Genomic DNA, 23,498 nt, shown 5'->3' with positions numbered 1-23,498 from the left:
TTTCTCACATACCCCTCCCCAAGAACACATGCTACTGGTAATCGGGCAGTCTTTAGGATTATTCTGGTTTTCTGAAGACCATGTCCAAATATCAAAATTTTGGACAAAAAAGTTATTTTTGCCAATGTTGTTAGAGAGAAAAACGGGGAGCCTGCATGTTCTGCATGAGTGAGGAAAATCCAGGGAAATCCCAGCCAATGATAACCTCCTCCGGAAGGCCCGGTATTATTGCTGACAGAATGATCTCATAAGTGTCCCTAATCCAAATGTGAACAGTTATCTGTGGGTAGATGGCCTGATCTCCGTGCACACATGTAATCCAGATCTTCTTGGCTTGTTTAAGGTCATCAAAGGAGACAAGGTCAGCTTGAATGGCATTTTTTTACTTTGCTCCCTGAGTCTATGAGGGCCTGCACTGAGATCAAATTCACGATAGAAGCTGGGACATCACAGTAGCAGGCACTCACAGTGTCAACACTTTCATCTGGTTCTTCCCACTCCTCATCTATTAGGCACCCGATTTCCATTGGTTCCTCCTTCCGATTTTGGGGACAATTCCTAGCCAAGTGCCCAGGTTTTTTACAGGAAAAAGCAAACAAGGGTTGTGGGTCTACTAGGTTTGCTATCCTCTTGTCTTATTTCCTTCTGCTCCTTGAATTCTGGCCTTTTAGCGGACCTCAGGCTCTTCAGTTTTTATACAGGTCTTGAATGTATCAGAGTGGGAAGAAAAGGGTTGAGTCAGCGCTCGGTTATCCCTTCGCTCATCACTGCGATGTAAGAAATGGAAACGTTTATTGGCCTCTGCATAATTTTGAGCAGCTTCAATTGCCAGGGTGAGAGTAGGTCTGTTTAATTGCAATACCGCTTTTTGGAGAAATGGTGGTATTGACTTTATAAACTGCTCCATGGTTAGTTCTTCAAGAACTTCGGGTAAGGTTTTGCCTCGCAACCCTAGAGAAGAACAAGTTACTTACCCCTGGTAACGTTCTTTGGATTGGATGTTCCTCCAACGTATTGCTCATCTTATGATATTATACCTCACCAGCTTTGCTCCTTCGGAAAAAAAATTTACTCGACAAAGGGCGCTGTATGTGACGCCAAAGCGTTGTTGTCCCTCGAGTGCCTCCAGCGAGCGTCGACGTCACAGTCAGCATAAATAGCACATGCAGCGCCCGTTGGCTTCAGTTCTGCTTTTTTCCTTTCCCCCTTATTCAAGGGATTAACCAGGCGTACCCATGACTGTAGGCTCTCAGAAAGCGCAGATTCTAATACACGTAAATTGTACGGCGGGTAGGGTGGGAGTAGCGATGAGGAATACATGGGAGAAACATCCAATCGAAAGAACGTTACCAGGGGTAAGTAACTTGTTCTTCGAATGGATCGTGTCCTTCCACGTATTCCTCACCTTATGATAGACTTCCCAAGCAATAACAATTTGGAGGTGGGAGTATCAATCAATTTAATCACGGACTGAAAGGAGGACGGCTTTAGAAAAATATCCTCCCTGACTGGAGGAAGAATCCAGGCAGTAGTGTTTGACAAAAGTATGAATGGACGACCAAGTGGCCGCTGAACAGATGTCATTTATTGCGATACCCCTTTGAAGAGCTGAGGTTGCCATGCCCCTTGTGGAATGAGCCTGGCACGTCCTTTCCTGCAAGTTTATAACATTCTCCAATGGCCAGTATGATCCACCTGGATATTGTCCGTTTGTTGACTGCCAGGCCCAATTTGGGGCCAGTATACTCAATAAAAAGTTGATCATCCTGTCGGAATTTAGCCATTCTAGAAATGTAAAAGCTTAGAGCCCTTCTCAGGTCTAGCCTATGTAGTCTCCCCTTCTCTTTGCCTGAATGAGGAGGAGGACAGAAAGTCAGTAGCTTTATCTTCTGCAACAGATGAAAGTCAGACTACCTTTGGTAGAAACAAGGGTTTTACCCTGAGGATGGCCTTATCTTTATACAAAGTAGTATGAGGAGGCTTGCAAGAAAGAGCCTGCAACTCACCTTACGGGCTGATGTAATTGCGATAATTGGACTATTTTCAATCTTAGGCGCCTTAAAGGACATGAATGTAAAGGCTCGAATGGGATACATGTCAGGAATTTTAATACAAGGTTTAGGTCCCAAACAGGTACATTAAATGGAACGCCTGGAGAGCGTGAAAACTTGGAGGCAATCAGGCAGAGACCTGGGGGAGGAGCAGTGAAAGCTTGCAGCGACCGGAGGCATGGAGAGGGGACGGAGAAAAACCTTGTTGAATGTGGGAGGTGGCCAGAGGGAGGACCGTTGTGTGAAATTAAGCGGGAAGGCCATGGGGCCCTCGGGACACGCCCAGCTGATTCCGCACAACACTGCTGATGAGAGAGCAGCGTGAGAGGAGGCTACCACAGCGGGACTGCAGTGAAGGGGCAGAACACCTGGCAGTGCGATGTAGTCAAGGACCTGGTGGAGGAGCGCTGGGAAGGGTCAGAAGAGCCCAAGGCCCAAACAAGCCATAGAAGAGGGCCCATTTGTTGTCTGGGGGCCCCACAAAGCACACAAACCTGCAGGGGCCCCCAGCCTAAGTGGGGGAAGGGGGACACAGCCTCAGGAAATAAGTGCCCCTTGGTTCCATCAGGGGCCCAGGCAACAGTGAATAAGGGTGCTCGGGACATCCCTTCCCCAAAACCCATGTTGCAGGAGTGCTACAGGAGGAGGTCCTAAGGAGCTGGGCCCTTGTGTCATGGGGGACAAAGCGTGAAGAGGAAGGACATCCAAGAGGACAGAGTGGACATCCTGGGGGTGGGGGTGCCGGAGGAGAAATACAACTAGAGGATCAAGGGAGTGTGGGCAGGACAGCGGGCCAGAGTGGCTCGTCACTCCCACGGCTGGCTTCAGTGCATCTGCTCGCTGCATCTAGCTCCAACGGAGGGACCTGGGTACACCAGCAGAACGGCTGTGATTGAGAAAGCAGACAACATACAGCAGATTTAGGGACCTGCGCCTTGGGACACCGAGAGCCACCCAAGGGAAGGAAGGATGGCTAAACAAGCAAACGGGGCCAGCCTCGGGGGACATCAAAACCCTAATGCAAGGTGCAGAAGCGCAAAAGCATGTTCAACAGCAAAAGGCCGCCCAAATAAACTCACCCCCCCATCGGGGCCTCGAGGATGAAGAAGATCCACCCATAAGAATATTGGACCTGACGGCACTGCTACTGGAGCTGAAAAAGACGTCAAAGAAAGTGCCTCTGAACTAGCCAAGTCTATTACGGACCTCAACAGAAACGTTCTGGCTGTTGAAAGAAGAGTCGATGAAGTAGAAACAACAGTGGCAGAACAAGGGCATGAACACAATGAATTGACTAAGAGAGTGCTGGCACTGGAACAACAGATGGATCGGGTCCAATGCAAACAGGATGAAGCTGAAACAAAAACAGGTAAAGGCGGAACAACATTCAAATTAGGGGGATCCCAAAATCTTTAACGGATGAGGGCCCGCAGCAATATGTGGTGGACCTGTTCCGTCATATTCTGAGATCAGCAGATTAGAAAGAAATCACCCTACATCGCACCCACAGGGGATACTACTCGTATCAGCTAAGCAAAAAGCTGACCCCAGACGTACTGACAAGGGTTCACCTTTTCCAACTGAAAGACGACATCATGAGGGCTGCCAGGAAAATGGGCCCGGTTCCCTTTCATGCCTACTTTATCAAGACTTAGCCCAAGCTAACTTACAACAAAGGAAACGTCTGAGGGTTGCCACAGACTGGTTGAGATCTAAGGAGGTGCGATCCCAGTGGATGTTTCCAAGCAGGCTCCGATTCGAATGGAAGGGCCAGCGATACACAATTTCGAAGGAAGAGGAAATGGAAGAGCTTATGAGAGAGTACAAGGGCACCAGAACAAGTGACCAGGAAGGATCTTCAAAATGAAATACAGGGGAGGAAACACGGCAAGAGAAGGTGAAATGGAGGCCAAGTTGCCCTTGCCTGAAAGGACGTAGCAGAGACTAAGACTTCTGACCCTACTTGAGCGGATCATTCCCCAAAGGAAGGATTGGCGAACATGACCCAACCACGCATAATGTACTGTCCGGACTGTAAGGAGTAGTACTGCCGGAATGGTGGGGCGGGTCAGCTCCTAATGGAAAGTGGCCAATATGGGATAGTAAGGTGAAGCAAGTCATTGGAGAAAGGGGGCAGGGGTGACTCTGACCCTTTATTTCCTGGGTGCGGTTTAAAACCCGGTGGGTAACTGTGGTGTTGCTACAGAAAGCGTTTTTATTTTTTCCTTGTTGGTTTGATGGGGAAGTTGAAAGTTGAGAACACAGGGACTTGAGGGTGAAAATGTACAATGGTTGAGGGAGTGCACAAGGCAGTCTCGATCTTAAGTAGAAAAGAAGAGTTTAGAAGGCTGAAGGCTGGTGGGATACAAAACCCTGAATATTGCCTATTTGAAATTTGTGACGCTGAACGTACAAGGGCTGAACTCTCTGGTCAAAAGAAAATCGATTATCAGGAGGCGGACAGAATTACAAGCCTCAGTGGTATGGGTGCAGGAAACGCACTTGTTACCGGGGGATTAACACAGGTTAAGACAGAGCCTTTCCCACGCAATACCTGGCCTCCAGTGGGGTGAAGAAGAGGGGAGTGGGCACACTGTTTGCAAGAGGGGTACAGTTTGAGAAGCAATTTATAAGGCAGCGTCCCGAGGGCCGCTACCTGGTGCTGGGGGGGATGTTGATGGGCCAGCAGGTAACCCTGATAGCAGTCTATGCCCCTAACGAAAAACAGGATAGCTTTTTGCTGGGCCTACTAACTAAGTTTGCAGAGTGGTGCATTGGACCGGTCCTAGTCAGGGGCGTGGGGAGGACTTCAATTGTGTGATGGATGCCCCAATGGATAAGACTCTCCCGGCTATCCCTAATGACAACAAATGTAGGCAGGCTCTAGCTCGCTTTCTCAGAGAATTGCACCTCAGAGACTTGGCAGTTTTTTCAGAAGCAGGACAAGTCATACACCTACTATTCGGCTGCACACAGGGGATTCTCGCGGATAGATATGATCTTGCTCTCGGATAACTCGGTTTCTCAGGTCACGGGGTTGGAGATGGGGGCGAGATACCGGTCGGATCATGCGCCCGTTTCCCTTAGGGTGACCCGATAGTTCCCCTCCTACGGATCTGCAAGCCATGTAAACAAACTGATCCGAAGGGATCAGACCCTTAGGTCACATGTGCAAACCACGCTGAGAAGCGACTTCAAAGAGAACGTCACTCCAGGCTTAGACTGGGGTACGATTTGGGATCAAAATCAGATTTTGCTTTAATAATTGTGTTAATAATTGTGTGAACTAGAAAATCACCATACCAAAACCCAGGTATGGCTCATTACCCTGCCACCAGAAGGATTGTTCCTCAGAATGATTATGGATCAGAGGTGTAGATTTAAATGCAACAACGTCTGTCTACAGTGACTTTGGTGTCATTGTCAAACAGGGCACCAAAGACCTTTCAACCTGCTCTGTGCCACTGAAGAACAAGAGATGCCAATCGGAAGACTGATGCAGCAGAGAACAGGGGTTGACTATGCTTCTGACATGGAGTTTTCAGAAAGGGGGGTCCGATTAGCCAACAACCATTTCTGAGATGTAATTACCTGCATGATTGTATTATTTAATAAAAATCAAAAAAGCTAGACGTTTAACACCCTCGCCAGATGGCAATCCCTCACAGGGTATGCTCCAGAGAGGCGGAAGAGGAGAGCCCCTTGAGACCAGAAAAAAGCAATACCCCCCACACCCCCCGAGACCCTTGATCTGGGGGGACAGGTTAGGGGTGAAATGTGGTGTTTTGGATCCCCGGAAGAGGGGACATTTAACATAAGAGAACCCCTTCCAACCCTAGAAGAGGGTTGTGCTCCAGTGGGGGGGGGGGGAGGAGAGGTCGGTGAGCCCAAAGAGGGATGCTCCAATAAAGAGAGATTTGCTGTAATCCCCGTAGAGGGGAGGTTTAACAGACTGGGTGAGAGTGTTGGTTGTGTAAGAGGGGAGTCAGGAACAGAAAGAAGAAGAGCCCCAGCGATGGGGATCCCTTTTGGGACACTTGCCTATTGGAAAGATGCCCCAAAATATCACAACGTGAAGAGTCCTTACGATCCCCAGAAGAATTGAACTGAGCTCTAGAACAAACTATGCAGGAGACGGTCTGTCTGTAACTTTCTATATGCCTGTTTGCTGTCCTTCATGTTTAATCCTGAATCAACTATTACGTTTGTTAAGAGAACATTTGTGTTCCAGCCATCCTGAACCAATTTTCATGCAATAATTTTATGTTTTACTGTTACTTAATAAAACCCATTAATGACATGCCATGCCATAGTGGTTAGTTGTGTGTTCCTCCGCCTCTTGACACTTGCTCTAGGTGTTGGGGTTAGAGTGGCCAAGGAGGAAGGGCATGGTGAAGATCCCCAGGTCTATAGTATCCCCGCTTGTGAGATTCGCAGATATTTCTCAGGACAATTCACTTATTCAACATGTCACTATAAGAAGGTTGATGCAACTGGTAAAATCTTATACAAGGGAGGAAGTCACAATATGTACTAATTGCAATTACAAATATTCACTATTTTTTAGATGTCTACGCAGAAAATGAGCTTACCAGAGTGAAGTGGTGGAGATGTAATGCACCATCTGAATAAACGGAAGTGGGTCGGATGTAGCACCACAGCTGGTACAGACACACTACAGCAGAAATAAAAGTACATTTATCATGTTGGAAAGGAAAGTCCCTTTGTTACATACAACCTGCACCAATGCAGTTTTTATAAACATTTTATTGGATTGTAAAATGCCTCAAAAATAGACATCTGATCAAGAGCAACCAAAATATTTTACTAATTCCCCCCCCCTCATCCCCGGACAAGATTATACCACAGTAAATAGTATCCAACTGTTGCACCCACCATTATGAATCATTATTAAATGTTAAGTCAGTGAGAAGGCAAGTCATTTTACTAAGTTGTTGACCCCTGCGATCCCAGAGCTCAGTCTAAAAGGGCATGAGGCCATTCTATAGTCACTCTGCATGTAGGCCATAAAATGAAACAAAAATGCAGAAACCTCTCAGAAATACAACGCACTTCTGCTGTGACATCCACATACTAGACTTAGGTGTAATTTGTCTTGTTCTCGAGCGATATCAGTATGAGTTTTGCTGTTGATAGGAGGTGAATGGACAGCCTATCGGATAGAATTATTTGGCATTTCTAAATGTATGATTGCATTTATGGTAGATGGTACTTCTAGCCAAAACAATCTTGAAACTGGGCAGCCCCACTGTATATGGAAAAGGTGATCATCCTCTCCTCCACAATTTCCCCCAACACTTATCTCATTATGTAGCCAAAAACATGCATTTTCACAGAAGTACAATTCCACCTACATAATCTTTTTTTAATAACACATTGTATTCATTTTAAACAATACATGATTGGTTACATCGCATCCAACATTCAGAATAAGCAGACATGTGGTAGGCCTCACACCACCCTTCCCGACACTTCATTCCAAACATATTGGTCTCTATGATCCTTTAACCATCTTCCTCCCATTTCCCCCAGAATTTTCTCTGCTTTTGCAGGGCATCCTCTGGCCTTATAAAGAAATACACACACTTCCACAGCAGATAACCAGTCACTATATTGGGGGTTGGAGGGGGCCCTGATGTTCCCCATTTATCAGCGATATTAAGTTTAATGAGACTAATAGTTGCAGATAAAAATAATTTGTCATATTGGTTGTAAGAGGTTGTGGCCCAGATCCCCAACAGCAGTAGCTTCGGTTCGTATGGCATCTCTACTCCCAAGGTTGTTGTCAATCTGTCAAGGGATGCAACCCAGTAGCAGTGAATTTGTGGACAGTCCCATATGATATGAAAGAAGGTACGTCCTTCCCACTACATCTTACACAATTAGCATTTTCTGTTTGACCCCCTCTGAATAGCAAGGTGCAAGGGTAATATACAATATGTAATATTTTGAGCTGCACCAGTTGGAATCACCCTGAGATCGTGATCTCCCTAGGGAACATTAGGGCACCCAGTCCTCAGGTTCTTTGAATTCCACGTCCAGCTCCTATAAGTCTAGAAAGGTCTTGCGTTGCAAAATAAGATAGGCCCTGGTATAGTGTGAAGGTAACCTTGGTAATAATATACTCAGGTATGACATTTCTCTCTAACGGGGAACACTGTGGAATCGCCAGAAGTTCACAAACTTGTGTGTGGAGGGCATGGGATACCTGTAAATCGTGGTAGCGTTCTGTATTGGTATATGTGTGTTTTAGATCACATCATCCACTGTCAGAATAGCAGAGTTGACCCACACTGTGAATCTGCCGATCATGTTCACTTCGGCCAAGCATGCATTACCCCATAGTGGTTGTGCAAGTGTAATTCTGTTCCCCAGCCTATGTGCTTATGCATTCTGTCCCATATGTGTATGTCATATCAGGGAGGGGAATCTCCCCCGCCCTCTCATGTAAGATTTGAGATGGTCTAGTCCCAGTCATCCATGCTGTCTCTGCCTTTATATGGGGTAATTGTGGATTGCCATGAAGCCAGTCATTAATCGACCCCACTTGACTCGACCAGTAGTAGCAGCGCACCCGTGGTACCCCGATACCCCCCATATTGAGCCGTAGCATGGTGAGGGCAATGCAAGTCTGCTTGCCGCCCCATAAAGGTTTTCTAAGAGCTGTGTCTATCTTATTACATTCTTGCTTGGGATAACCTGGGGGCCACTATTCAGAATGTAGATGTATCTGGGCAGTGTGAGCATTTTAAACAATAGGCCCACACTGTTCTGCTCCATAAATACAGTGTTTCTCCATACAATTTTGCATCCACTCAGCCAAAGGTTGTATTTGTGAAGCTTCATAATATTTAACCAAGTAGGGGCATGATAGACCTCTTTTGGCCATTTATTTTAGGCTTTTTGTCACCCAAACTGCCATATAAAATTAATAAATTTGAATTGTAAACCAGTAATACCTTTTAGAACTAGGGACTAGGATTGCTTGAAAAAGTTATAGCAGTTGGGATAACACATTAATTTTAATTATAGAAATTCTGCCCAAACATGATACGCAAAGATGTTTCCATTGAGCTATATCCTGCCTAATTGCGTCAAATAGTGGTTTAAAATTTACACTATTCCACCAAGTTGGATCTGCAGTCAGATTCAACCCCAGGAATTTTATCCAGGTGTCAGACCAGCTGAAAAGGACTAGAGTTTCTTTTTTTTTTTTTAGCAAGATAGTCACAGGACAAGAATTCATTAACAAAAACAGTACATCATCTAGACAGTGCATTTTTTACTCCTGAGCAAACACCACTCTCACTCCATTTTAGCAGCAGTTAAATGCATTCCATTCCTCATAGCAGTTCCGGTCAAAGCATTACCCAGTATCAGGGTGCCCTTCCTCATTCTTGATATTCAGAATAGTGCAAAATATTTTAATAAACTGGGTTTGTATACTCGAGAAAAATCCAGAAATATGTCTTCGACCGTATAAGCCAAGTCAGTACTGGCTCTTCACTATTACAGCAGCAAGAGAAATTCGTAAATGAGTACCTAGAGGAATTCTACCAGTGGTAGTATTTTTATTCATATAAAGAAATATATTTCTTCTGACCCTGGATCTAGTACATGATGTAGTGTTTACTAGATACCCTATTGGTGATTAGGGTTTGGCTATGGTGATTGATTACACTGATTATGCCCATGTTAGTGATACGTGTTTGTCTTTTTTACCCGTAGAGATAGCAACCTGGTGTATATATAGGAAGAATCGACCTGGAGCACAGGATTACTTCTGCCCCTGATGAATGTCCGGTTATTTGAAACACAAAGGACAGAAACTTATATAAGTTGGTCTGGTTCACACAATGGAGAATGAGAACAATTGAGTTGCCATTGTTGTGTTGTGCTAATGAAATTTTTGGCATATAATTTTTGACACTGTGAGGTGGCATGATTTTAAGATGTATATGACTATGTTATGTGTATATGTTTTTTAAACAAATGAGTGTATTACTTGTGCTGAAGAGAGATTAATATATTAAAAATGATATTTTTTGGTAATACTGCCTTTGATGATTATTGAGAACACATAATGCAGCCCATATTTGTTTAGTGGTTGCCTCAAGAAATTGCTGTCTGAGAGTATATACTGTTCGATGTAGTTTGTTATATGTTCCTTCCTTTTGTTTAAATACATATTATTGCTCCCCAATATACAACAGGACATCGTCGGCGTATAATGATATTAAGTGTTTAGCTCTGCCAACCCAAATGCCTGCCTCTAAGAATTCGTGGCGCAGGTAGACCGCCAGTGGTTCCAGCGCCAGTACATACAACATGGGTGACAGCAGGCAACCCTGTCACGTTTCCCTTTGAATGTCCCACTCCGCAGACACCTGCTTCCCAGATCTGACTCTAGCCTCTAGCAATGTATACAGGATCTTAACCCATCTTATAAACCATTCTCCAAACCCAAATCCCTGCAGTGCCAAAAATATCCATTCCCAATAAAGCTAATCGAAAGCTTTAATCGCCACTAGTGATATCACCACGCATTGTCTGGGGCTTTCGTTGGTCTGTGCGATAATATGTTGCAGGCGGTGCAAATTCAGGGTAGAGCTCTGGCTTGGGATAAAACCTGTCTGGCCGCTATGTATCAGGGCCGCAATCACTCTACGGAGCCTCCCTGCCAATATCGCTTTCAATATTTTCATATCATAATTGAGCATTGCCAGGGGTCTGTATGATTCGCATCTATCTGTGGGTTTTCCTGGTTTAGGTATCGGGACCACCAGGGTTTCCCCCATGCTTGCCAGGAGTGCGCCTTTAGTGTAATCTTCCTCAAACATCTTGAGCAACACTGGGGCCAGCGCCGAATTATACATTTTATAAAATTCAGGCGGTAGCCAATCTTTTCCTGTCATTTTACTTGTAGCGAGTGAGTTAATAGCCTCACTCACTTCTTCTACCGTGATGGGCTGGTCTAGTGCGGCCTGTTGTGTATTCTCTAATTTGGGTAGCATTATTAATGAGAAAGCTTCCGTCAGGCGCTCTGGTGGTCTTTGCAACATGATCGAATTTGGACAAACTTTCCCACGCCTCAAGGCAGCGGTACAAGGTTTTGGCCAACCTCTCCTCGCTCGATGCAGGTCCGAATTTTGGGCCTCCAAGACCCGGACCTCATCCTCAAGAATTTCCAGTTCTGCCCTCAATGTTCTTCGGATATCCCCAGCACTAGCTATTACCTCTCCTCTGGCCACCATCTTTAGGGCCTCCCATACAGTACCCCACTCCTTGACACTGCCCACATTATGTTCCAGGAACTCTGCCAATGTCGTCTGCAACTTCTCTCTACAGCTTCGATCAGTCAAGGCATCCGTTGGCATTCGCCACATAGGAATGGGAGGTCTCGGGCTCCTTAAATTCCAGGCAACCACCAAAGGGGAGTGGTCTGATATTGTTTGCCCCAGGTACTCTGCCCCACATATGTCTGCCATCTGACATTGCCCAACAAAAATGCAGTCGATCCTAGTATGCAAGGTGTGCGGGGAAGAATAGAAGGAGTACTCCCTACCTCAGGGTTCAGTTCTCTCCATACATCCACTAAATCCAGGTCGGTTAGCGCCACATTGAGCGCGGCTGATGCAGACGATGGGCCTACCCGGGGAGCAGAGGAATTGTCAAGCATGGGATTTCTAGTACAATTAAAGTCACCACCCCCATAAAAAGAATCACCCCCATTGATGTGCAACCCGAGAGCAAAGTGTGCGAACGTGGGATGGAATGCCATGATTTGGGAAATAAGAATTAACTATGCACACCTCAATGTGGTCTATGTAGCCCTGCAAAATGAGGTACCTCCCTTCCTTATCTGCTTCCATCACCAGCAGGTGAAATGGTAGATTGTCATTTATCCAAGTGAACACCCTTCTGGCATACTTAGAGTATGCCGCCCTGTGCCCCTTCTCCCCTCCCTCAATGCTGCCTGAACTTCTCAAGTTCCTTGATCGTTAGGTGGGTCTCCTGAAGCAGGGCAATGAATATCTTCCTTCTCGTTAAAAAGGACTTCACCCTATTCCTACGTAGGTATGTGCCCAGCCCGCGCACATTCCAGGTTAGTACCTGAATGAGGTTCATAGTCCAGGTGCCCGCAAACCCAGTTATGAACAAGATCATCAACACTCCCTTTCCTTTTCAAGACAAATCTAACATCCTGCATCCGCCTTCGAGGCCCCTTCACACAGCCCCAGCCCGACCAGGTAAACCCTATTTGTAACATGTGTACCGGAATGCGTGGAAAACATAAAACCATTAACACAACAAACCAAACAATATTAACTCACCCAGCTGCTGCACAGCATGTGCAGTACTCAAGCATACTCGAACCATTAAAGCCTATCCAGGCCATCCGGTTTCGGGTAGTTCGAGCCAGCAACAGGCCAGCCACAAGCCTATGTGCGGAGCGTTCCCGCAAATCCAGTGATGGGTGATCAAACGTTGCCCCCGTCTTAAGCAAGGTTATTTGTTCAGGCAAACATAAATTTGTTAACACACACAGCACACCAAGAGTCACAAGGTCAATCATATCATGTGCGCCATTTTGGAGGGTAACCATTCGGACATAGCCCTGAACCCCAAACCCCTTAATTCCCATGTGCTTCTCTACATCAATTAACGTTATATGGGGTGCCCGGGTATCCCAACCTCCAAGCACCTGACCTGTGAGGTCAAGTGTTAGGCTGATCCCCACTAGCCAAATTGTTGTGTTCCAAACACGTTAGCAGCTGCAGAAGTGTCAAGGAAGTGCGCCCTGCCATTATAAATGATTTTGAGCCTGGCAGGGTATATGAGCATGTATTTGATATTAAGATGTCAAAGCCACGCCTTGACCGGCACGAAGGAGTTGCCTGCCCTCTGAACCGCTAGTGTGTAGTATGGGTAGATGGTGATTTTGGAATTGTCGCTCTGAATCTCCCAGCCTACCCTGGAGTGTTTCAGAATTACTTCCCTGTCTCGGAAGTTCAAAATCTTCGCAATGACAGGTCTGAGATGGGATACCGGCAGGGGCCGCTTCTGTAGTGAGCGGTGATAAGTTCCCAGGACCCTTGCAGCAATAAGTTCTCCACATATTGAGTGGGGTTGAGCCCTCAAGGCCCTCCGGTAACCCAAGCAAACTTACATTGTTCCGTCGAGCCCTCCCTTCGGCATTCTCGGCCAACAGCTCCAAGGCGTGTCCCTTCTTTCCAAATCTCAGACCCCACGTCTCCAGGTCCTTTGTGGTGTCCCTCGTTTCCTTCAGCTCCATCTCAGCCATCATGAATCTTTCCACCAGTTGTCGAAGATCCTGTCTCAGCAGCTGCACGTCTGCCTTGACCTCATCAATTTTTGTCTCCAATGAGCATCTCAGCGCAGCTATTGCAGCCAGTACCAGGTCCTCCTGGGAGCTCACGCTAGGCGCAGCCACTTCTACCTGCATTTCAAGCGCACTGTGTGTAGATTCACAAGACTTACCCCTTATTGGAAAACAAGTCCATAATTGTGGCTTTATCCTTGCCCTTGGTTGGGGACATTATTTACGGAAAGGCCGGAGCTGGTGTGGACCCAGGTCCCAATGAGGATCACAGCACTAAGCAGGCGGCAAAAGGTGGGTTGGTACACCCTCCCTGTGTCGTAAATTTGTTGTGTACTTGTGTCTTGGTAACCTAGTCCACCGACTGTACACAACACTCAAAGGTCCCAGCAACCACCAGACAGGAGGGGGGCACCCAGTGCAGTCTCTGCCCCCGCAAGGACTGTTGTACACTCTCTCACTGACCCAGCGGTTTAAGCACTGCAGTCTGCAGTGACTATCCACCCATGGGCATTGCGCCGTGGGCAGTACAGCCAGATGTCCACTTTTTCACAGTTCAGGACCTGGAGTGAGGTAGTCTACTCAGATCCATGGCTGTTGCAAGCTTGCCCCAAAATTCAGTTCCCTTTTCCTTGCAATGCAGTGCGGTAGTTGCTGGGAGGACAGAGTCCAAAAAGTCCACGTCCGTCTCCAGACTGTTGTTCAATGCAAATGAAGGCGCAATCACTGTCCTCGGTATCCAGCAAGCTGTTTGCGGCAGTTGTCCAGAACCGCACCCCCAGATGTTCAGAGCTCACTAGTCGCAGAGTACCGTAGCCTTTCTGCCTGGTGCGCTTACCGTTCTGTGTGACTCCTCAGGTAGTTGCAGGGTGGTCCGCGGTAGACCACTGTGCCAACACTGCTGTATGTCACCTTCTCGCCATGCGTGTGTACCTAGCTACTGCCACCACCATCAGCCAGTCCGGAACCATCGGCATGTGTACCATGGCTCACAGGCCTGCAGAATCCATGTCATCTTCACCAGCACACAGCATATGTGTCCCTGAGGGCCCAGCTACACCACCACGGAGGAAGCAAGCACTCCAATCCTGCAAGCGTTATTGGTACCTTGCCTGCCTCATATGACTTCAGTGCAGCACGGACATACATAGCCAGCACCACTAAATTTCAGCTCAGTATATGTCTTTCTGCTATCTAGGCCGCACCCGAGGCTTCCTCAGGCACAACCCTAGGCAGGCCAATTGTCCGGTGCACAACCCGATGTGTCACAACTATATCTTTCAAAGACAGATAAACAACAAATCAGATTCAGTCTCTTGGCACTAACCTGTATCCACAGCAAAGAGGTTGCTGAGGAGAGATTATCCCAGGAACCCTGCGTTTCCCTTCCGGAAGGAACCCAAAAGGGGAGAGCAGAGTCCGTAGGGAAACCCCCTGTGGAAGCATCAGAGAGGAAGCATAGAGGCTTGGAATGGTAAGGCGAACTTACGAAGCGTTCCATGAGCGGAGTAGCAACGCAACGGCTCGCAGTTTGCATTTTGGGGGAAGCAAGGAGTACAGCATACAATCGCCTCCATTGCTTCCAAAGGGACCAGCGCCCCCTGAAGCGCATGACACAATGCCAAGCCTTCTAACAGTGTGTATCCGTGTTGGGGCGCATAATATGCTGCATGGGGAGTCACTAGCCAACCGTTTCCTCCATCAAGCACAGCAGGACAGCCCAGATTGAATGGGGGCGAGTCCTGCTGAAGCAAGGACCCAGTGCACCTCTACACGGGTCTTCAGTGCTGCGCTCCCAGCCAGAGTCCCGGCCAGGCCCATCTCCAGTTCAGCGAGTCTCGAAGATTGTAACTAGCAGTATTCCGCTCACACGTCCCTCTGACCATCTCCGAGACTAGTCAGCAGGCTCTGCGACCTTTCTGACATGGATCCCTCAGCCAGCTATCGCAAAGCAGCCGCTTCCCTAGTTCGTACACCTCTGTCCTGGCAGCCTGCAGCTCGCGTCAATCCACTGCTTCCTGGGGTCCCACGCAGCATACTGGTGCAGATCTCATCCGCATTGCAGCCTGGTTAGTCAGCGGCGATCGGTCTTCTCTTCCATTATCTTCAGCCCTCTGCGGTGTAACACCCTCCCGCAGCGCTATCCAGCACCTGGGTCTGGGCAGCTGTCCAGGTAATGCCCCGAGCAGTGCACAGCAAAGTCCGGTCGGCAATATCTATCTCAGCTCAGATGTTGGCTGGACCTCCATGCAGCGCGGTCTCGTCTCCTCCTCCTCACAGCGTCTCGGCAGCAGCCGCCATCTTCTCTCAGACATGGTCTGTTTTCCGTTGGAAATTACTCCGACCCCACGGTCCGATTTCTCCTTAAACCACGGCTTGCAGCAGGGCAAAGGTGTCTCCTTCCATGCAATGTTCTTATGTGCGGCCTCAGTATTTTAACACCGCTGAACCAAGGATCTCTTTAGATTAATGACGGGAGATCTGCAAGAGCACTGCATCACCACATGGGCTCAGGACACGGCCCCCTCATCACTGCTGTTCATAACATTTGTACTGGATGGTTCATGATGGTTTTTACTTGCGCAATACATTTACAGTTCAGTATTTGTTGACATGTTTCCACATCTCGTTTTGTTAGTTGTTCATATATACCCGGTACGGTCCCCATATGTCTTTGGGTCTGCTAGATGTAACAACTGTACATTCATATCCGTCTTCCTCGTTGTTAGTATATGTAAATTTCTTAAGCCAGTGCTGGATTGTTGGTGCCGCTTTTGACTTCCACTTAAGTAAAATAGATTTTTTGGCTATTACACACCCCATGTTAAAGAGTTTACGTATTGTTATTTTTGCTTTTCCTATATCCCCAAATAGGTGCTTTAGGGGAAGAAGTGTTGGGGTATATCAGTTATATGGTGCAACACCTCTGCTACTTGTTGCCAAAAGCCCTTGATGGGAGGACAGTTACAGAACATATGGATGGTATCTGCATCTCCATTCCCACATTTCGGGCACTTTTGAGTATTATCGGGGTAAAATCATGAGGTCTGCGCCGGCGTATAGTGGAGTCTGTTCAACACCTTAAATTGTATTAAACGAAGTTGTGTATTCAGTGAGACTTATTTAGTGAGTTTACAAAATGTCTGCCATTTAGTATCGTCTATTGGGTTTTTTCGGTATCTCTTTCCCATTTTAGTCTAACTGTATTGTGTTGGTCTGTCCCGTTTTGCACCTTACCATATATCCTTGCTTGTAGACCCTCTCTACCATCTCCCTGCGCTACCATTTCAATACATTCATTTGTTTCATGTTCCTGTGGGAACGATGGCCATTTCTTTTTGACAGCTGCCCGCATACGATAATATTGCAGTAACCGTACTGGGTTGTCCCCCAGTCTAGTTTTAAATTCTTCTATTGCAACGAATCTGCCCCATGGGTAGAGGTTGCCAAGTTTAGTTTCTCTGCCAGGGTCCCATGATGCTTGGATATCTGCAACAAGTGAGGGGGGAGAGATCTGGCAATTCCACAGTGGGACACTGTTACAGTATGGATTTTATTTTACCCAGTCTATCATTTATTTGCCTTCATGAGTCCACTGTGGTGTGCACTAGATTGTATGGGCATGAATCTACATAACAATTGCTCAACATGACCGATTTAAGGTCGATCCGAGATGTCCTATAGGCCTCTAATTTCTAGTGGGATTTTTCAATGTCTAGTCCATACCAATAACCTGCATAATGCGCCTGGACTGCCAAATAATATAGCTCACAATCTGGGGCAGCCAGGCAACCCCTGTTATATGGTTCCATAAGGGATTCCCATTTCATACGGGCTGTTACAAACCCCCACACGAATCCCACTGCTGGTGTTCATAATTTGGTAAAAAAAAGTCCACCCAGGAGACATTTGGATAGTGTTAAAAAATTACAATAATGTAGGTACTACCACCATTTTCAGAATTGCAATTCTACCACACAGTGAAATAGGATATTTTGTCCACAGGTTTAATTTATGTTCTAGTGTACATAAATATTCTTCATGATTTTTTTCAAACAGTAGCTTGCGTGTGCGTGACACCATTACCCCCAGGTATTTAACTGTGCTGTCTGCCCATCGCAATCCATGTAATTCCACCGGTTTTGTGGTGCTTTCTGTTAAAGGGAATAGTTCTGACATCATGGTGTTAACCCTGTAGCCACAGTGTTATGTGAATTTACGGACCTCCTCCATCACAGGCTCAATATTGTCCTTTGGGTTTCTAAGATACAGAAGGGTCTCATCTGCATACAACGAGATAACCTGCGGGGGGCCCGGATATGCATTCCCCTATGGCCGTGGAACTCTCTGATCCGGCTTGCTAACGGCTCAATAGTCAGTGCAAACAGTAGGGGAGAGAAGGGACACCCTGTCGTGTGCTTCTCGCAAGCATAATTGGGTCTGAGTAGTTCTGTTTGGTGTGCACGCTGGCCTTTGGGTCAATGTACAAAAGTTGTACATAGTTTATAAATCCGTCTCCAAAGCCCAAGCGTCGCAGCATTCCAAACTTGAAGCTCCAAGAGACCAAATCAACTGAGCCATCATTCCAAACAGCCAGCACAGGTTAAGGCAAGTCGATCTCCCAGGAATGAAGCCTGATTGGTCCTTGTGCACAAGATCAGATATATATGGGAGAAGTCTATTCGCCAAGATTTTTGCAAATATTTTTGTGTCTGCGATGATCAACAAAAGTGGATGATTTGAGGACAGCTTGTTGGGAGGTCTTCCAGGTTTCAAAAGAACCGTTATGACTTCTTCTGTGAGCGAGGGTGGAATCCTGCCTGTATTAGAGGATTCTTCCCATACTTTTAGTAATCGGGGGAGGGAGGATATCTTTTTATGTTTTATAGAGTTTGATCCCTCCATCCGGGCAGTAGCCTCACCGGATGCGAGGGATAATAAAGCATTGGTTATTTCTTCAAGCGTTACAGGACTATTTAGTTTCTCTCTTGCCTCATGGCCCAGACTGGGTAAAGAAGTCTCTGCTAGGTATTTGTCTACTACTACTTTGGATACTGTATCCGAATTGGCATACACATTTTGATAATAGTTCATAAACATCTTTTATTTCCCCTGTTTTCATGGTCTGGTTCCCATCTGGTCTCGTAATGCTGGTGATGTGGTGTATTTCCCTTTCTCCTTTGATTATTCCTGCCAGTAGGAGGCCGGCCAGTGCCTTCACCATACCTTCGAGCTTGTGTATTCCCAACTATAAATCGTACTTTGCGTTCTGCCAAGTCTCGGAATTTTAGAAGGTTTCCCTTAATCAGTCCCAGGAGTGCCCTATCCCTTGTCTCTGCATATTCATTCTCCAGTCTCCTTAAGGATTCCTCCATTGCGCCCAACTCCCTGCACGTATGTTTAAGTATACCTGCAGTAGAGGCCATAATCATGCCACAGAACCACACTTTAAATGATTCCCATATATTGGCGTATCTCACCACAGATCACTCGTTATTCTCGAAGAAGGCTTCCATTTCTATTCTCAGTGCCTCGGCCAATGTGGTGTCCGTAAGCGCTGACGGGCCATTCTCCATAATGTCCGGGATTTTGTTTCAGATACCAGCTTCACCTGGAGCACCACGGGCGAGTGATCCGACCAGGTGACCGGTAGTATGCTGGAACTGTAGATATTATTTAACCACGTATCCGTTATCAACCAAACGTCGATTCTAGATAGTGCATCATGTACAGTGGAGTAATACGTAAATTCTGCTTTGTCTGGATGTTCCTCCCTCCAAGCGTCAATCAATGTGTACGGAGTCATAATCTCGTGTATTGTCTGGGCTGCTCTCGTGTTGCCATGGGTTCTGGTGTTAGATCTATCCTTTGTAATGTTGAGAATTGTATTGCAATCACCGCCCCCCCACCCCAGAGCACTGGGATATCAGGGGCTTGCCCAATCAACATGACCACTTGAATGTAGAATGTGGGGTCATCGTTATTCGGGCTGTATGTATTTACTAATGTTATTCCCTTGTTGTTTATGGTCCCTGTAACAATAACATATCAGCCGTCTGGGTCTATGTGGGTAGACCCAACATTAAAATGTATGGATTTATGAATTCATGTGATCACCCGTCTTGCCTGTGATGAGTAACTGGTGTAGTACCTAGGTTTCCCCCATCTTGGTCCAATTTGTCTGTGCATTGCATCCAGTGCGTGAGTCTCTTGCAACATCACTATGTTGGGAGAGTGTCGTTGCAGGTAAGCCCAAACCTTTGTGACTTTTATCAGGTTATTAATTCTGCGCACGTTCCATTAGATCAATTTTAGAGAGTCAGACATAGCTGTCTGATGTGCGTTTCATTTCTTTAATCGAGACAATGTACATGTTGCATTTCTCAATTTGTCTGATCAACCCCTTCACCCACATGCAACTTTTCCCTCCAACTTTTTTACTCATAACATTTGAGACCCAGGGGGCTCCACTTACCCACTTCCTCAATGTCACCGTAACTTGTTGTATCGCCCCATCCCACCACCCTCACCATCTACCTCAACTTGATGATGTATTGTCCTAAAAACATTGGAACATTGCCATGTCCTCCCGGCTCAGCTCAAGCGTGCCCCATCAGAACTTCTATTGTTTCTTGCCTGCGTGCTTAGTTTCTTCGTTGCCCAACTGGATAAACGTCTGATTCATAGCGCCGTTTCAGTCATTCTCATCGCCATGTTCTGCCTCGTCCACCGGAGGGCCATTCGGTTATCTATTCTGGTGAGGTGGGGGGGGGGGGGCAGGTATAGAGGCCTCCTTGCAGGTAAGCTCTTCAGCTAGGCTTTCAAAGAAGTGAGCTCTTCCCCATATTGAATCCTCAGTTTAGCAGTGAAGATCAAAAGGTATGGTACTCGACGTGCTCTGAGGAGACACTTAACAAAGTCGTATGTTTTCCTTTGTTCCTGCACTCCAGCAGCGAAATTCTGGATAAATGTGTATGTTGCTTGATTCATAGCGCAGTGTCTCCAATTCTCTAGAAAGTGTCAGGATTGTGTCTTGGTCTCTATAGTTCAGCAATCTCGCAATTATTGTACGCGGAGGCGCGCCTGGGTGCAGCGGGAGGGCAAGTGTCCGATGAGCTCTTTCCACCAGGAATTGCGAGGAAAGCTTAGCGGGGTCAAATAGTGTTTGAAGAAGGTTTTCCACAAAAGGCTCCATTGGGTATTTACATGCCGCTTCAGAAACCCCCACCACCTGGATGTTGTGTCTGGATCTTGACTCTAGGTAGTCACATTTATTCTTCATCCTGTTGAGTTCTGTTTTTGATGCTATATGTTATGTTACTTTGCATTTATATAGCGCCTTATATACCATTGGTATGGTCTGAAGGCGCTGGTAGGTTGAAAGCCCTTGGGAACCGAAGTTCAGGTCAGTAGAGAGAGTAGAGAGTGTCAAAGGTGCGTGTGAGCACCGGTTATGTGTGCAGCTGTTGCCGCATTCGTGTAATAGCTGCTTCTTAGCAGTAGGTGTGGTGGTTGAGAGGTCAAGAGTATGTGTTCGTTCTGGCAGGATTTATCCAGACCGATTGTGGCTGAATTAGGCCTGAGGAGAATGCCGGGGGGTGAGTAACCAGCAGTGTTTAGTTAGAGTGATGGGGAGTATGAGGCAGATGTGGCATGAGAACAGTTATACCGAATGGTGTCATAGTATCTCTGTGTTCTAGTTAAGCGGTGGTATAAAGAAGAGAGTAATCGTGGTGATGTGAGATGGTGGGTTATTTGCTCATCTGACATTCCATGTATTACAAACCATTCCATGTCAATGGTGCAATTCTACACACTCCAGTCCGCTCCACCGCACTCCAGTCCGCTCCACCGCACTCCAGTCCGCTCCATGGAAGAAAGATCCTACCGCTTGCTCCAAAACCATATTAGCCACTGTTATCACGATCGTGGCGGTCTAGAGTGTCTTCTGTGGTACTAACCCTTGTTTCCATCTCATTAATATGACCGCTCTCTTTCTCGAGTTTCGCTTTCAGGGATCCCATTGTAGTGACAATGTCATCTGGCTTAACATTAATTGACATAAATCTGCTTTGCATTGTATGCAGAAGATGATCCTCAAGTGAGCTACTTTCCCCGATTTCCCCCAGACTTGTACTGGGCAGGGTGGTTGTTTCGGGGGGTGAGGGCAGGGGGCCGGCAAACAAATCCATAGCACCCTTCTTATTGGCTCCTTTCATCATGTTTCAGAGGATGCAGCAGTGCGGACCAGCTGTGCAGCTCTGCCACCGGCTCCCGTCGTCGGTTCTGGGTTTACAGTGACCTGTAACTATGAGATTTATATGCAAAGCGGTGTAGTTGGGAGGGTGTGTTACATATATCAGTTTTACCTACCCCCTCTTCGGTTAATGATTCTATTATAATTATGGAGCGTGAATAGTGCCCTCTATATAGCACTTCTTGGGCTATTGCCTTCACAGCAGGATGTGCAGGAATCAGGTCTGTTATTGCCCCCTATAAAGTTACATAGACAATGGTGGTGTAATTCAGTTTCCAGCTACATGTGTGCTTTGGGTATGCCCCCCGCTCACTCAGACCATCGAGGATAATGTCATTAGGGTATTACTCCTCACCCGACTGCAGTGAGGGCCATCGGATCGGCGATCGCCTTGTCACAATTCTGATAGCTCTGGTGGGAGCGTACATGTGCTTCTTCCCTACCGGCGCAGTGTTTTCGGTAATGTGCCTTGTTCAATGAGAGGGGCTGAGACCCAAGCAGAAGAAAGTATCGACACGCGAGAGGCGGACCATATTATGGTAAGGCGGGGTCTAGGCCCGGGAACAGATCAAGGCCTCCTCCGGGTACCGTATCCCCAATTTCAGGGAGCATTGGGCGCCATATGCGCAGGAACAAAGTTCAGAATACGGCGCAGGATTAGTCTTCTGGTTTATGCCACTGCAGAGCCCCCCCAACAGCGCTTCTGTCCTGTTCGTGTCCACAGCGCCTGTCTTCCAGTGGGGGACGTTTACTTATTCGGCTGCCTGTGTTATGTCAGCTCCTTTCACTCGGCAGGGGATTGGGCAGCAGTAATGCACTCACCGGCTTTAAACTCCTTACGGGAGCCATCCCTCCCCACACCGCTCTTCACTATGTCTCAGGATTCTGCAGCGTTATCTAGCTACGTATAGCCTCTTCAGCTGCTATATAAGGCAGCACTGCGTGGGACTTCTCCCGTCCCAAAAGGACCTGCTGTGTCCAAGTGGGGCTCAAGTTCTCCCGGCTCCATGTTGCTCTGCCGTTTCAGTAATTACATGTATGGTTCTCCGGAGCTGGGTTTGCCTCGAATACAACTTTTCCGATGCCTTGCTCACCAGTTTCATTGGGAGTCAGCTCATCCCATTCCTCGGGCGCCACCTGCTTCGCAGTCGCTGTGCAACCACGCCACTTTTCCGGAGTCGATATTTTTGGTGTTCTCCTTCAGACTATCAGTACTGGGAAACTATGTCTCCCTTTTATCTTTTACATTTTTTGTAATTTGTTTAACATTGCACACAGCATCTTACAATGCAGTGCAATGGGGATACGTTTGTATCACCCTACCTTAAGATTTTTTGTTACATTTATATGCCCCTAAAGACAAGCTGATGGCAGCAGATACATGTTTACCATCTGTGCGTTATTTCTAGTGTGCACATTTCAATTTACTGTGTGTGGCTAGTGGCGCTTGTTCTTTGGCCATATTGTAGTTTGGCTTCTTCCTGCCTTGCCAAGTCAGGAAATCCCATACAAGGTCATGCACTTGCCTGAGAAAGCTGCAGCTTTCGCAGGAAAAATGCTGCCTGTGTGTGTCGGACCCAGGATGTGGGTGGGACTGTCTGGTCCCATTCAACTTCCATGATGAGAGCAAGTCTAGTTGTGTGTGGGGCATGAATGAAATCAATAGTTGTACCTGATTGGACAGCTACTGGATGTTTGAATGGTGCATATCCTTACTATTGGTGGACTTGGACTTACTTCCAAGCTGGGTTTTGGATAAGAAGAGGACTCTTGCAGCCATTTCTTCAGATCAGCGTTGGAGCCAAGAATCCCTTGTAGACAAATAGCC

The 23,498-nt window shown here is 46.9% G+C and overlaps 1 protein-coding gene across 7 annotated transcripts in view; it reads right to left on the bottom strand.

Moving 5' to 3' along the window:
- The window catches only part of USP54 (ubiquitin specific peptidase 54), a 2,840,272-nt gene that overhangs the window by 1,771,951 nt on the left and 1,044,823 nt on the right, over positions 1-23,498 (bottom strand). For all 7 annotated transcript variants that reach the window (XM_069610693.1, XM_069610692.1, XM_069610695.1 and 4 more), the window contains exon 6: positions 6,644-6,726. In XM_069610693.1, the coding sequence (XP_069466794.1) occupies positions 6,644-6,726 (83 nt within the window). The remainder of the gene's footprint in view (positions 1-6,643; positions 6,727-23,498) is intronic.

This window comes from Ambystoma mexicanum, chromosome 8 (genome assembly GCF_040938575.1).
Source record: "Ambystoma mexicanum isolate Mex_15411 chromosome 8, UKY_AmexF1_1, whole genome shotgun sequence".
NCBI lineage: Eukaryota > Metazoa > Chordata > Amphibia > Caudata > Ambystomatidae > Ambystoma > Ambystoma mexicanum.
This window is presented reverse-complemented; position numbering and strand designations above follow the sequence as displayed.